At 41.6% G+C, this 12,058-nt stretch overlaps 1 protein-coding gene across 1 annotated transcript; it reads left to right on the top strand.

Moving 5' to 3' along the window:
• The first annotated feature begins 2,130 nt into the window (after window positions 1–2,130).
• On the top strand, window positions 2,131–9,110 carry ptp4a1 (protein tyrosine phosphatase 4A1). Its single transcript, XM_029428368.1, has 6 exons — window positions 2,131–2,300; window positions 4,677–5,359; window positions 5,604–5,696; window positions 6,298–6,428; window positions 7,401–7,475; window positions 8,028–9,110. The coding sequence occupies exons 2-6, from the start codon at window positions 5,255–5,257 to the stop codon at window positions 8,143–8,145; spliced, it is 522 nt and encodes a 173-aa protein (XP_029284228.1). The 5' UTR covers window positions 2,131–2,300; window positions 4,677–5,254; the 3' UTR covers window positions 8,146–9,110.
• Window positions 9,111–12,058: the final 2,948 nt, after the last annotated feature.

Raw genomic sequence — 12,058 nt, 5'->3', positions numbered from 1 at the left:
TCTCCGTATATGTGGAATCTCTGCATGTAAAGCCGCTCGAACGTAAAGGCTCTCCGGTATATCCTGGCAGTGAGCTGGAATTAATCTACTGAAAGTGTGACAGACCTTTAAAACAAGGACTTTCCACAACGTTGTTTTATTAACAGTTTATTGCTGAGCCATTAGAAACAGTAATGCATGCATTAACACGTGTATTACTTCTATACACCACAGATCTACATATATCTGCTGCTCACCGTTAATGCCTTGTGTCTCAGCATTGATGACTCAGAAAATAAGACACTGATTTAAACACCAAATGCTCTGATAAAGTCAATTTAATTAGGATTAAATCGGCTTCAAGTTTAATGTGCTTATTAATAATATAGATATAGAAGGCTCATGTTATGCTAATAGCTTTAAAGCAGAGAATATTTACATTGTACTCAACAGGATGCATACATCCAAATGAAATGTATTATTATTATTATTATTATTATTATTATTATTATTATTATTATTATTATTATTATTATTACATGGCTATTGATCCCGATGATTAACAAGGTTAGAAAAAGTATTTATTTATTGTATTGTTGTGTGAACTGACCATTAAACTGTGAAAACACAACCAGTTTTATCATGTCCCCATCAGTTTAACATTTAGATGACAAAGTGGATGCAGTGAGTTCTGGAAAAGCTGCTTCACCCTTTAATAAAAAAAAATACTTTGCCAAAAAAAGCAATGACATTTTTTAATGTTCTATTTGTATGTCCTTGGGACAATAATACAGGCTGCTACCAAACAGTTGAGACGTTGCTTCATGGTAGAAATATTAAAATACATCTACAAATACCAATTTAAAAGTCAAATAAAATATTAACTTTTTAAATAAATCAAATCAGACTTACTCGTTAATGTGGTGATGCAACAGCACAAATGTTTTTTGGGCATCTTGAATATTTATTAAAGGTGCGTGGCCTTTAGTGTCCATCCATTATTCATAGAACAGAAATAAATCAATCTAAATGACCCACCATGTACTGGTATAATGTTCTATTGGGTCAGTATACCTACAGGTCGATAGACAGTAAAAACTCATACTTAGGATTTTACTTCAGCATATAAATACAATGAAATAACATTAACAACAATAAATCCTTTATTTGTTTAAACAGTACCTTTTAGTTTCATTATGTCTTTATGATTCTGGGTGTTTGGGTGGAGCACGTGAGGTTCAGGAGGTGAAAGGGCAGTCAGGCCTCAGCAAGCAGCACCTGACCTGTGCAGCATGGAGGCAGAGAGATGTCTGGGCAGAACACCTCACATTTTCAGGGTGGGGTTTTAAAGAGCTGCATCAAGCTGAACACAATGCAATACAGAAAGGACCGGAAGTTCCATGAGTTGCTCTTCAAAATAAAACTTAAGGCGTGTCATTTATAGGGAATGAAAATACACGCAGGGAATAAAAGGAAACAATCTAAATACTGAAAACATTTTTTCTCTCTTTTGTCAGAATTCGGTTTATTTAACAAATAGGTTTTCACATACAATAAATGTGCTTTTAATGGTGCATACATAAACACAAGAGAAATGTCAAATAAGAGCAAATATAGAATTATTACAAACACTATTGTAAATGTAAATCTATTATGAAATCAGAAAAAGTGTACAAGGAACATAAATATAAAAGTAAGTAATTTACCCGGCACACAGCAGTGTGTTTAGGACCATACTGGCTAGTATTTAGGATCTTCATTACTTCAGTTGTGCTAAACATTAAATTATATTTTATCAAATTACCACACAATAGACATAGGAGCCATGCATGCCTGCAGCACGAGAGTATTGTACACACATAGCAACATGGGTGCGTTAATAAGGGCCCAGCCAGTGGAATAAGTATTTAGATTTTTACTTCAGTTATCAAACGGTGCAGTGGAGTAAAAAGTGCAAAATGTGCTTCTGCATTGTAGTGGAGTTGAAATATAAAGTTGCATAAAATGGAAATACTCAAATAAAGTACTTTCAATTGTACTTAAGTACACTACTTGAGTAAATGTAGTTATCTTCTTTCCATGCTAGGTTGCAGACTAAGTGTTTAAGCAACGAGGGTGTTTTATTTTGAAAGTTGTGACAGGAAGTGTGCTTCGTCTTTCTCTCCAGTGTGACGGTGTCGGAGCAGCAGAGCAGGAGACTTCGGCTCCGCTCGGAGAAACAGCACCGGACTGTATGGTGGAGAACCATTTCATATTTTTACCTTTTTCTGAGGACCGGCTGTATGATTAAGCTACAATCTTCAATGAGTAAGCACATCCCAGTAAGTAACTTGTTTTTTGTGGCTGCCATTTTGGTTTTATTCCAACGGTTTGTGTTGTAAATCAGTGCGCTATCCTCCCCAGCTGGCCTTCGCGTCGGTGAAATCACGGCCTGCTGGGGACAGCCCCCGGTTTAATACCTCCGTGACTGTGACGGTTAACATCACATCTCTTACCTAACTGTCCCGTTAGCTGACTGAACGGGTGTTTCCCCGGTTATTAACGGTTAGCGTGATGTTCGTCACGGCGGTGAAGCGGCTGTCGGGATGCGCAGCTCGCGCTGGTCCTGGCCGGTCCCTCGGAAGTTTCAGGCGGATAAAATCGACGCATTTTCACGTGAAATAAGTGAAAAATCTAAATGATATTGTGTGTGTGGTGTCCCACACACCCTGCCGGTGTGCGGACCGGGACGAGGCGTCGCCTCTGTCCCGGTGATGCCGCTCCTGTAGGCCTCTAACGGGATGTGATGGCGCCCAGTCTCCGCACACAAAGGACACTTTACAGCCGTGTAGCAACAACATGTCATCCTTTACAGGACTACTTTAATGCTGCTCACCCCCTTTGTCTTGTTACACAACCTCACTCATTTATTCGCTTCCTTTTGTTCACTGGGAAATGATTTTCTACCAGATGCTGTGTGCAGCCGGAATATACCGGATTAACAAAGCACACATGAGGAGAATGAGCATGTACAGTAAGCAGGCATTTAACTACATCCTTCTTAATGTAAAGAGCACAAACATTAGGAAGTAAAAGGCGGATTTGTGATGCTGATAATAACAAAGTGCATGTTAAAGCCCTGCTGAAGGCCTCATGTGAGCTCTCACAGATATGACCTAGATGTCAGAAATGACACATCCTTCCTGATGTACAGCCATTAGGTAAGATCTGACATGCTGCAGCAGTGTGACTTTATATAACACATGTGCCCTTTATTACATCCTCCCTCATCGGTTCTTCTTCTAGAAAACACAAATGATCCACTTCTGTTAAGTAATACAGCAGTGGATAGTGCCTTACTTAATATTTACATACTGTTGTGTTGAGATGGATCAATACCACACACACACACACACCACACACGCCCACACATACACACACACACACGCACAGCTGTGTATGACTTCACGTCATAAGTTTAAACTCTGTTTTCCGTGTAATTGAATTGTATAATATAAACATACACATGCAAAGAGTTATCACTCCTGGCAGGGGTGTGTGGCGACACAAAGACACTGTCTCATGTATGCACTGCAGTGTGTGTGTGTGTGTGTGTGTGTGTGTGTGTGTGGCTTCTCTCAGATATTATGTGAAAGCTCTGGTAAAGAGTTGGTTATTGTTGGAGTCTGAAATTTGACTGGATGCAGTTTCAGTGTCGGGGCCGATGTGTACGTGTGATATTACTCATAACTGCAGAGAGGTGTGTGTGTGATGCAACCGTGTGACACACACATGTCAACAAACATATTTTACTTCATTCCAACACCAGCTACACACGCAGCTGCAACTCAGTGATTATTTGTGTTATGTTTTAATCTGTTGGTGTTTTCCAGTTGATCCTTTGTTTGTTCTATAAAATGCCAAAAACATGTCTGCAGGATTAACAGTCAAACCCCCCCCGAACTATTCAGGCTGTCTGGGGTTTTAGAGACGTGTTTCTGAAGCTGTAAGGAGTCAATGTTCCGTTGAGCACTCGCTCACCAATCAGGCGATTGACAGAAATGCAATCATCAGCAATGTTTTGATGTTTGAATATTTGTTTCTTCTGGTTCCAGCTTCTACAATGTGAATATTTTCATCTGATTGTAACCTGGATATACTCGGACTGTTGAGTAGACAGAATCAGACATTAGAAAACGCCAGGAGCTTCGGGGACTTGTGATATTTCTCACTATTTGCTGACAAATAAAGACCAAATAATGAATCAAGAAAAGAATCGATGAATAAAGTAAATCATGCCGCTCTAGTTTGAATATTTAGATTGTTTCTGTCAGTTAATTAAAGATATTCTGTTGCAGTGAAGCTTCACCTGAATGTCTGAGCACTGAAACGTCACTGATACTTTTCATTAAGTAAACGACTTCCTTCTCTTGACTTCGGACTTTTCCTCCTACGCACCTGTCTGCAAGAAACTGAGGGTGTTCACGGCCTTCACCGTCGAGGTTTAATACGATAAACAGAGAGAAGCATGAAAACCTCCACGTTTCAGAGCAAACATGAAGATTTACTGAAACTATTAATCGATTAAATAGTGGTGAATGTTCTTCTGGCGTGATGTGGTTGTAGCTCTGGGTTCAGAGCACTGCTGGTAACACGTGAAGCCTGTCCTCTTTAACATCAGCGTCTCCGTGCTCCTTGTCTCCCTGTGTGTCCTGCAGCAGTTCTGTGGTGTTCTGGGTCACACATTTATGGAGTTTCTGAAGGGCAGTGGGGACTACTGCCAGGCTCAGCACGCTGCGTATGCAGACGAGTGAACAGCCGAACTCGCCATCGATCCGACGCACTTGAGCCACAGGAGGGACCCCGGAAGGAAACTTGGCAGGACCGGGACGCCTCCCAGAACCAGCGACAACTCGGCCTGGATGGGGTAACTCCACCCGCTGCACACTGCCCTCGTCGGCTTCCGCCTGGCCAGAACCAAGGTGGAACCAGCCTGGTTTTCTTCTTCCTTTTCTTTTGTTTCATTCCAGAGGAGAGGGGTTTGAGTTGTTTTCTGATTGTCCGCCCTTTTTTCGGCCGCCAACTCCCTAAATTTCCACATTTGCCTGTCGAAGCCCACGTATTTTTCTTTTTTTTCGCCAACCTCGAAGAAGACGGGAGGATTCTGGGTTTCTAGAAGCTCGTTGGACATTTTAGTTTGACATTCCCTCCGAGTTTAACGAAGTGTTTACATTAGTGTTTTTACTCTGGAAGATTTTTTGGGTTTTGTAAAAAAAAGAAACTCTACGTTGTCACAATGGCTCGTATGAACAGACCGGCCCCCGTGGAGATCACCTACAAAAACATGAGGTTCCTCATTACCCACAATCCCACCAACGCCACCCTGAACAAGTTCATCGAGGTGAGCCTCAGTGTCATTGGTTGAAAGTTAAAATTTGCTCAGCCAGATCTAAGGGGCATTTAAAGTTATATTACACATTTTAAAGTTGTTAATGTTTAACACAAATGTTTGTAATATTGGGAGTCGGGGGTTCAGCAGCAGATGATCTGGAATTAAAGACACGTCTTAGACTTTAAATCAAGTTTCATGGCTTGTGTACTCGCATCGTGTCTGAGCTAATGAATCATGTGATGCATCGTTACAGGAGCTGAAGAAGTATGGAGTGACCACCGTCGTGAGAGTGTGCGAGGCCACCTATGATGCCACGCTGGTGGTGAAAGAGGGAATCCAAGTTCTGGTGAGTTCAAGGTTCAAGTGCACCTGAACACGTGGGGGCGGTCGACGCGGTGACTCTGTCCTCAGCTTTAGGGAGTTTTTACACTTTCCATGCCAAGAACATTGCTTTAAAAACAACAAGCGAGGACATTGTTTTCATTTTTTAAACATTACAGATAAATCAATACAGCTTTCCCGTTTAATCCAGAACAGAACCTTCTTGTGATTAAAGAGTGTTTAAGAAGTGAAGCAGAGATTATTATTGGATTACATTTAATGCGGATTAGTTCTGATTATCTTTTCATCTGTTGAGAAAACAAACGACGTCTTCAGATTGTACGTTTTGTTCCATGAATATATTCAATTCACGGAACTGTTTTGTTTACTGATAGTTTGATTTAGTGACTAAGAACCAAAGTTTTTGTGTCTCAAAGTATTTTCCATGAACTGACTGGATCAATAAGTTCATGTGTAAAACTCCACAAACTGAGACGAAGACACTGGAAGAGACAGAAAACCCTCCCACCTCCCAACATTTCTGTTTCCCTGCAGCTCACACTTCTTTTGTTTTGGTTTCCAAGAAACTGGGCAGATGACATCATTTCCCCCCTCTTCTCTTCCAGGACTGGCCGTTTGACGATGGAGCTCCTCCCTCCAACCAGATCGTGGACGATTGGCTGAACCTGCTGAAGCTGAAGTTCAGGGAGGAGCCCGGCTGCTGCGTCGCTGTGCACTGTGTGGCAGGGCTGGGGAGGTGGGATTAAAGTCTTATGTTATCACGCAGGATCCGATGTTCCACCACGTTACTGTTGGTCGGGATGTGGCAGATACAACGAGACATAATCTCATGAAACAGGCTGCTTCTGTAGGTTATTGAAAAAGTCAAAGATTATATATAAAGTGCAGAATAACATAACTTCAAGTAACCATTATTTTAATTATCCGTTCATCTGCAGATTATTTTCATTATAAGATGTCAGAAAATTGTTTTAAAATGTCCAACGTGACGTCTTGAAATGTTTTGTTAGTTCAGAATCAAAGATATTCACTTTAATATGTAATCTTCATGTTTTAGAGGCTGAAAAACTTCTTCTTCTTCTTCTTCTTCTTCTTCTCCTTCTTCTTCTTCTTCTTCTTCTCCTTCTTCTTCTCCTTCTTCTCTCCTTCTTCTTCTTCTCCTTCTTCTTCTTCTTCTTCTCCTTCTTCTTCTCCTTCTTCTTCTTCTTCTTCTGCTTCTCCTTCTTCTTCTCCTTCTTCTTCTTCTTCTTCTTCTTCTTCTTCTTCTTCTCCTTCTTCTTCTCCTTCTCCTTCTTCTTCTTCTTCTTCTTCTTCTTCTCCTTCTTTTTCTTCTCCTTCTTCTTCTTCTTCTCCTTCTTCTTCTTCTCCTTCTCTTCTTCTTCTCCTTCTTCTTCTCTTCTTCTTCTTCTTCTGACATTCTTTCATGAACTTTAACAAAATAATGAACTTTTCTGTCGACTAATTGTTGCAGCTCTAACGTGAAGTGCCATATAAATAATAATGAACTATGAATGAGCTGTATGTCATTGTAAACTGAATATTGGTATTTCTTTAGTTCACTTCCTGTAAACACTCTGGTGTTCAGACAGACTTCACTTAGTCGAGTCTCAGTTTCTGATAACACATTGAACTGAACAGAGTGTTGATTGAACAGCTGTTTCATCAAAGTTCTTGTTAACGGACGTGCTTCGTACCTCTCCCCCTGCAGAGCTCCTGTTCTGGTCGCGCTCGCCTTGATCGAATGTGGAATGAAATATGAAGATGCTGTCCAGTTCATTCGACAGTAAGTGAGAGCTGCACGCTGGCTCAGCAGGAGGTCAGGTCCTCCTGGGGATAAAGTCCCAGAGAAACAGCAGACGGCATCATAATATACATGAGAATACTTTATTCTTGTAACTTTATCTTTTAGGCCTCTAGTAGATACGAACAACATGATGTTTTTATTAAAGATGATTCAACGGGTTTGTGTGCTGAGCTGTACACTGTGCTCTCCCTCAAACGTGCAGTAGTTTTGCACCAGACACACACACACACACACACACACACACACACACACACACACACACACACACACACACACACACCAGTTGACGACAAACATAAGAATCCAGTGTTTTGCATAAAGTTGAGTTTTTATCTATTGTGCAAGTAATAAAATCTCAATCTGTGACTGCAGAATATTTAAATATTGTGTCACTGTATATATCATCATATATTTTGTAATTACGACGTAGAAAATGTCTGAGGTGGATAACTTCCCCGTGTTCCTCGCAGCGCTGCAGAGATATTAAATGACTTCGTACTGACGTAAAGATCTTTGATCGTTTTCTTCCAGGAAGCGTCGAGGAGCGTTCAACAGCAAGCAGCTGTTCTACCTGGAGAAATATCGTCCAAAGATGCGCCTGCGCTTCAAAGATTCCAACGGCCATCGCAATAACTGCTGCATCCAGTAGAGCCCCCCCCCCCCCCGTTTAATTCCACCTCGCTAGCTTATTACCTGGCAGGCTTGTTTTCTTAGTCATTGTGTTGAAGTATTATTCTTTGGAAACCATGCTCGGTGATTCTGTCCCCTTCCCTTCTCCAGGTTCAAATTAAAGTGTCAAAGGAAAGAAAAAGAAAAACGAGTTGTGAAACCGGAATCACCGAAAACACCCGGAGCGGCAGCGCTGAGTCGTGTATCATTGTAAGATGTTGGATTAATTGTTTTTCTGCAGCCCAAAGATTTGTGATTGGCCAGTGCGTCGACATCGCCTGATGTGCTAAAAGGAGAGAAAATAGCAAATTATGTACCCCGTTTTAAATTGTATGGTTCCGTTTCAAGACTGACGAGAAAAGAGGTACGCCTTCCTTCAAATCAGATGGTTCATCCATAAATGCCTTACAATCGAAGTGGAACAAAGGCAGTGGAAGCGGGAGTCAACCCCGCTGGCATTTGGAAAAGGTTTCATTTTTCTACTCGGAACAAAAAAAAAGTGTTGCCTTTGTCTTGTGCAGGAAGTCTTACTCACTTACGCCCTTTCAGTAACTATTTTTTATTATAAGATGCTTAATTGTTGCAATATTTGTCAATTGAAAGTCTAGGAACTCGTATTTTCTTTCTGTTCTCTATCAAACCTTTTGTTTACTGATTAACTGCCATGTCCAAAATGTGATTTACTTTTTTTATTGTTTGGTTTCTTTCTTTGCTTCAAACTGGACTTCCAACGTCTGCGATATTTTGTACGCCTTTTTATTTGATGTCCGTAACTTAAGACTTGGATACTTGATGATTTTATGTATTTGAAATGTGTACTATTATTATTAGGTTGGCTATTTATACTATCAATGGATGTGTGATTTAGTACCGTGAGCGACAAAGTTGTACCTGTTCACCAACTTGTGAGAGTACATTAAATGATACACTGAAAAAAAACAGAAAGGAGTTACTGGTGGTTCTTAATGTGGATCAGTGTTGTTCTTAATACTTTATGTTGTAACTGAATGGAAGTTCATTCTTCACTTTGGAAAAAGCTCAAATCAAGGTTCACTTACCAGCTTTTCTCCAGGGCTTTCAGCTGAATCTCAATCTGATTTTGTTTATTTGTCACACAATGAAACGTACAGAGTAAGAACTAAAGAAGCATCACTTCAGTGGGTTTGCTGAATTATAGAAGTACTTCTTAGATGTATACTTGTGTAAATATAAATATATAATTTGATAAAGTAACATTTACAAAACGACAGGTAGCAAACAAATCTAAATGTTTGGGTTTATTTTATCATTTTAAATATATTGATAAAGAACACAAGATGGTCATTGACCAGATTAAGGCAATGATTATTGTGTGCAAACAAGACATTATGGTCAAATTCATGTTTATAAAGTATTTTATATGTTGGAAGTTGCACATTTTTATTTTTGTTCTATATTATTTATCTAATTTATTTAATATTCATTTATTGTGGTTTTAAAACGGGCCTCAAAGTCACATTAACAAGACGTTTTATTCAGCAAATAAGACTCTTGTGTTTGAAACTAAGAAAGGAAGAAGCTCAAAGGTTCAGATTCATATTCAAAGACCAGAAACAACTTAAACATTCTTTAAAAAGATGTCATGGTGACATTTTAATTGATAAGGATATATATAGCTGCCACCTTGTGGTCTTCTTCTACTTCTACTTCTACTTCATCTTCGTCCAGGTGGCATCCTTACTAGATGCCCGAACCACCTCAACTGGCTCCTTTCAACGTAAAGGAGCAGCGGCTCTACTCCGAGTCTCTCACGGATGGCTGAGCTTCTCACCCTATCTCTAAGGGAGACGCCAGGCACCCGAGAAAACCCATTTCGGCCGCTTGTACCCGTGATCTCGTTCTTTCGGTCATGACCCATCCTTCATGACCATAGGTGAGGGTAGGAACGAAGATCGACCGGTATATTGAGAGCTTTGCCTTCTGGCTCAGCTCTCTTTTCGTCACAACGGTGCGGTAAAATGACTGTAATACCGCCCCCGCTGCTCCGATTCTCCGGCCAATCTCTCAAGACCCCGAGGTACTTGAATTCCTTCACTTGGGGTAATGGCTCATTCCCTACCCGGAGTAGGCAATCCACCGGTTTCCTGCTGAGAGCCATGGCCTCAGATTTTGAGGTGCTGATCCTCATCCCAACCGCTGCACACTCGGCTGCGAACCGATCCAGTGACTGTTGAAGGTCACAGACCGATGATGCCATCAGGACCACATCATCTGCAAAGAGCAGCGATGAGATCCTCAGGTCACCGAACTGCAACCCCTCTCCTCCACGACTACGCCTCGATATACACCCAAAGCCTTCAGCATTTCTGGATGGATCTCTTCAACCCCTGCGGCTTTGCCACTGTGGAGTTGTTTGACTACCTCAGTGACTTCCATCAGGGAAATTGACGATGATCCCCCATCAGCTTCCAGCTCTGCCTCAACCATAGAGGGCGTGTTAGTCGGATTCAGGAGTTCCTCAAAGTGCTCCTTCCAGCGGCCGATAACCTTCTCAGCCGATAACCTTCTCAGTTGAAGTCAGCAGGGTCCCACCCTTGCTGTACACTTGGATGGTTCCTCGCTTCCCCCTCCTGAGGTGCCGGATGGTTTTCCAGAAGCACCTTGGTGCCGACCGAAAGTCCTTCTCCATAGCTTCTCCGAACTTCTCCCACACCCGCTGATTTGCCTCTGACACGGCAGAAGCTGCCGCCCTTCTAGTCCTTCGATACCCTGCAACTGTTTCCGGAGTCCTCCCGGATAACATAACCCAGAAGGACTCCTTCAGTCGGACGGCTTCCCTGACCACCGGGGTCCACCACGGTGTTAGAGGGTTACCGCCCCTGGAGGCACCTAAGACCTTGAGACCACAGCTCATCACCGCAGCTTCAGCAATAGAGGTTTTGAACATCGCCCACTCAGGTTCAATGCCCCCAACCTCCACAGGGATGTCTGAAAAGCTCCGCCGGAGGATGTGAGTTAAAGATCCCCAGGACAGGGGCTTCATCCAGACGTTCCCAGTTCACCCGCACTACCCGTTTGGGTTTACCAGGTCTGTCCAGAGTCTTCCCCCACCCCTTGATCCAACTCACCACCAGATGGTGATCAGTCGACAGCTCTGCCCCTCTCTTCACCCGAGTGTCCAAAACATGCGGCCTCAGATCAGATGATACAATTACAAAATCGATCATTGACCTTTGGCCTAGGGTGCTCTGGTACCACGTACACTTATGAGCATCCTTATGTTCGAACATGGTGTTTGTTATGGCCATTCCATGACTACCACAGAAGTCCAACAACAAACGGCCGTTCGGGTTTAGATCAGGGAGGCCCCATCAGATCTGGTAGCGCTCCACCTCCCACAATAGTTCCGGCTCCTTCCCCCACGTCACCAGAGCCAGCCTCTGCTGCCCGGGTCTGGTCCGTCGAGGTCCCTGACCATCACTGCCACCCGTGTGACAGCGCACCCGACCCCAGCGTTTTTTCCCATGAGTGGTGGGCCCACAGGATTGTGATTAAAAGCTGTTATATAATTATAGAGGTGAATGATGAAGAAAATAATCATCATTTTTAACTATTGCACAATCACGTGCATTCATCTGGTATAAAACGGTATAAGATATATATATATATATATATATATATATATATATATATATATATATATATATATATATATATATATATATAAAGCTCTGGTATCAAATAAAAAAATATTTTGTGAGCTAATTAGGAGGAAAGTATAAATCCTACAATTTGCTGTAAATGATCAAATAGATTGAAAATAATAAAATTGTCCTTAAAAATGTCGTTCTTTTCTTTTCTCGTTAACTTTCTTTATTTTTTATATTTCGGATATGTAAATTAATTAAAATGTG

The sequence above is a fragment of the Cottoperca gobio genome, unplaced genomic scaffold, assembly GCF_900634415.1.
Source record: "Cottoperca gobio unplaced genomic scaffold, fCotGob3.1 fCotGob3_70arrow_ctg1, whole genome shotgun sequence".
Classification (NCBI taxonomy): domain Eukaryota; kingdom Metazoa; phylum Chordata; class Actinopteri; order Perciformes; family Bovichtidae; genus Cottoperca; species Cottoperca gobio.
The sequence above is the reverse complement of the archived record's forward strand: the minus strand, read 5'-3'. Positions and strand labels throughout refer to the sequence as shown.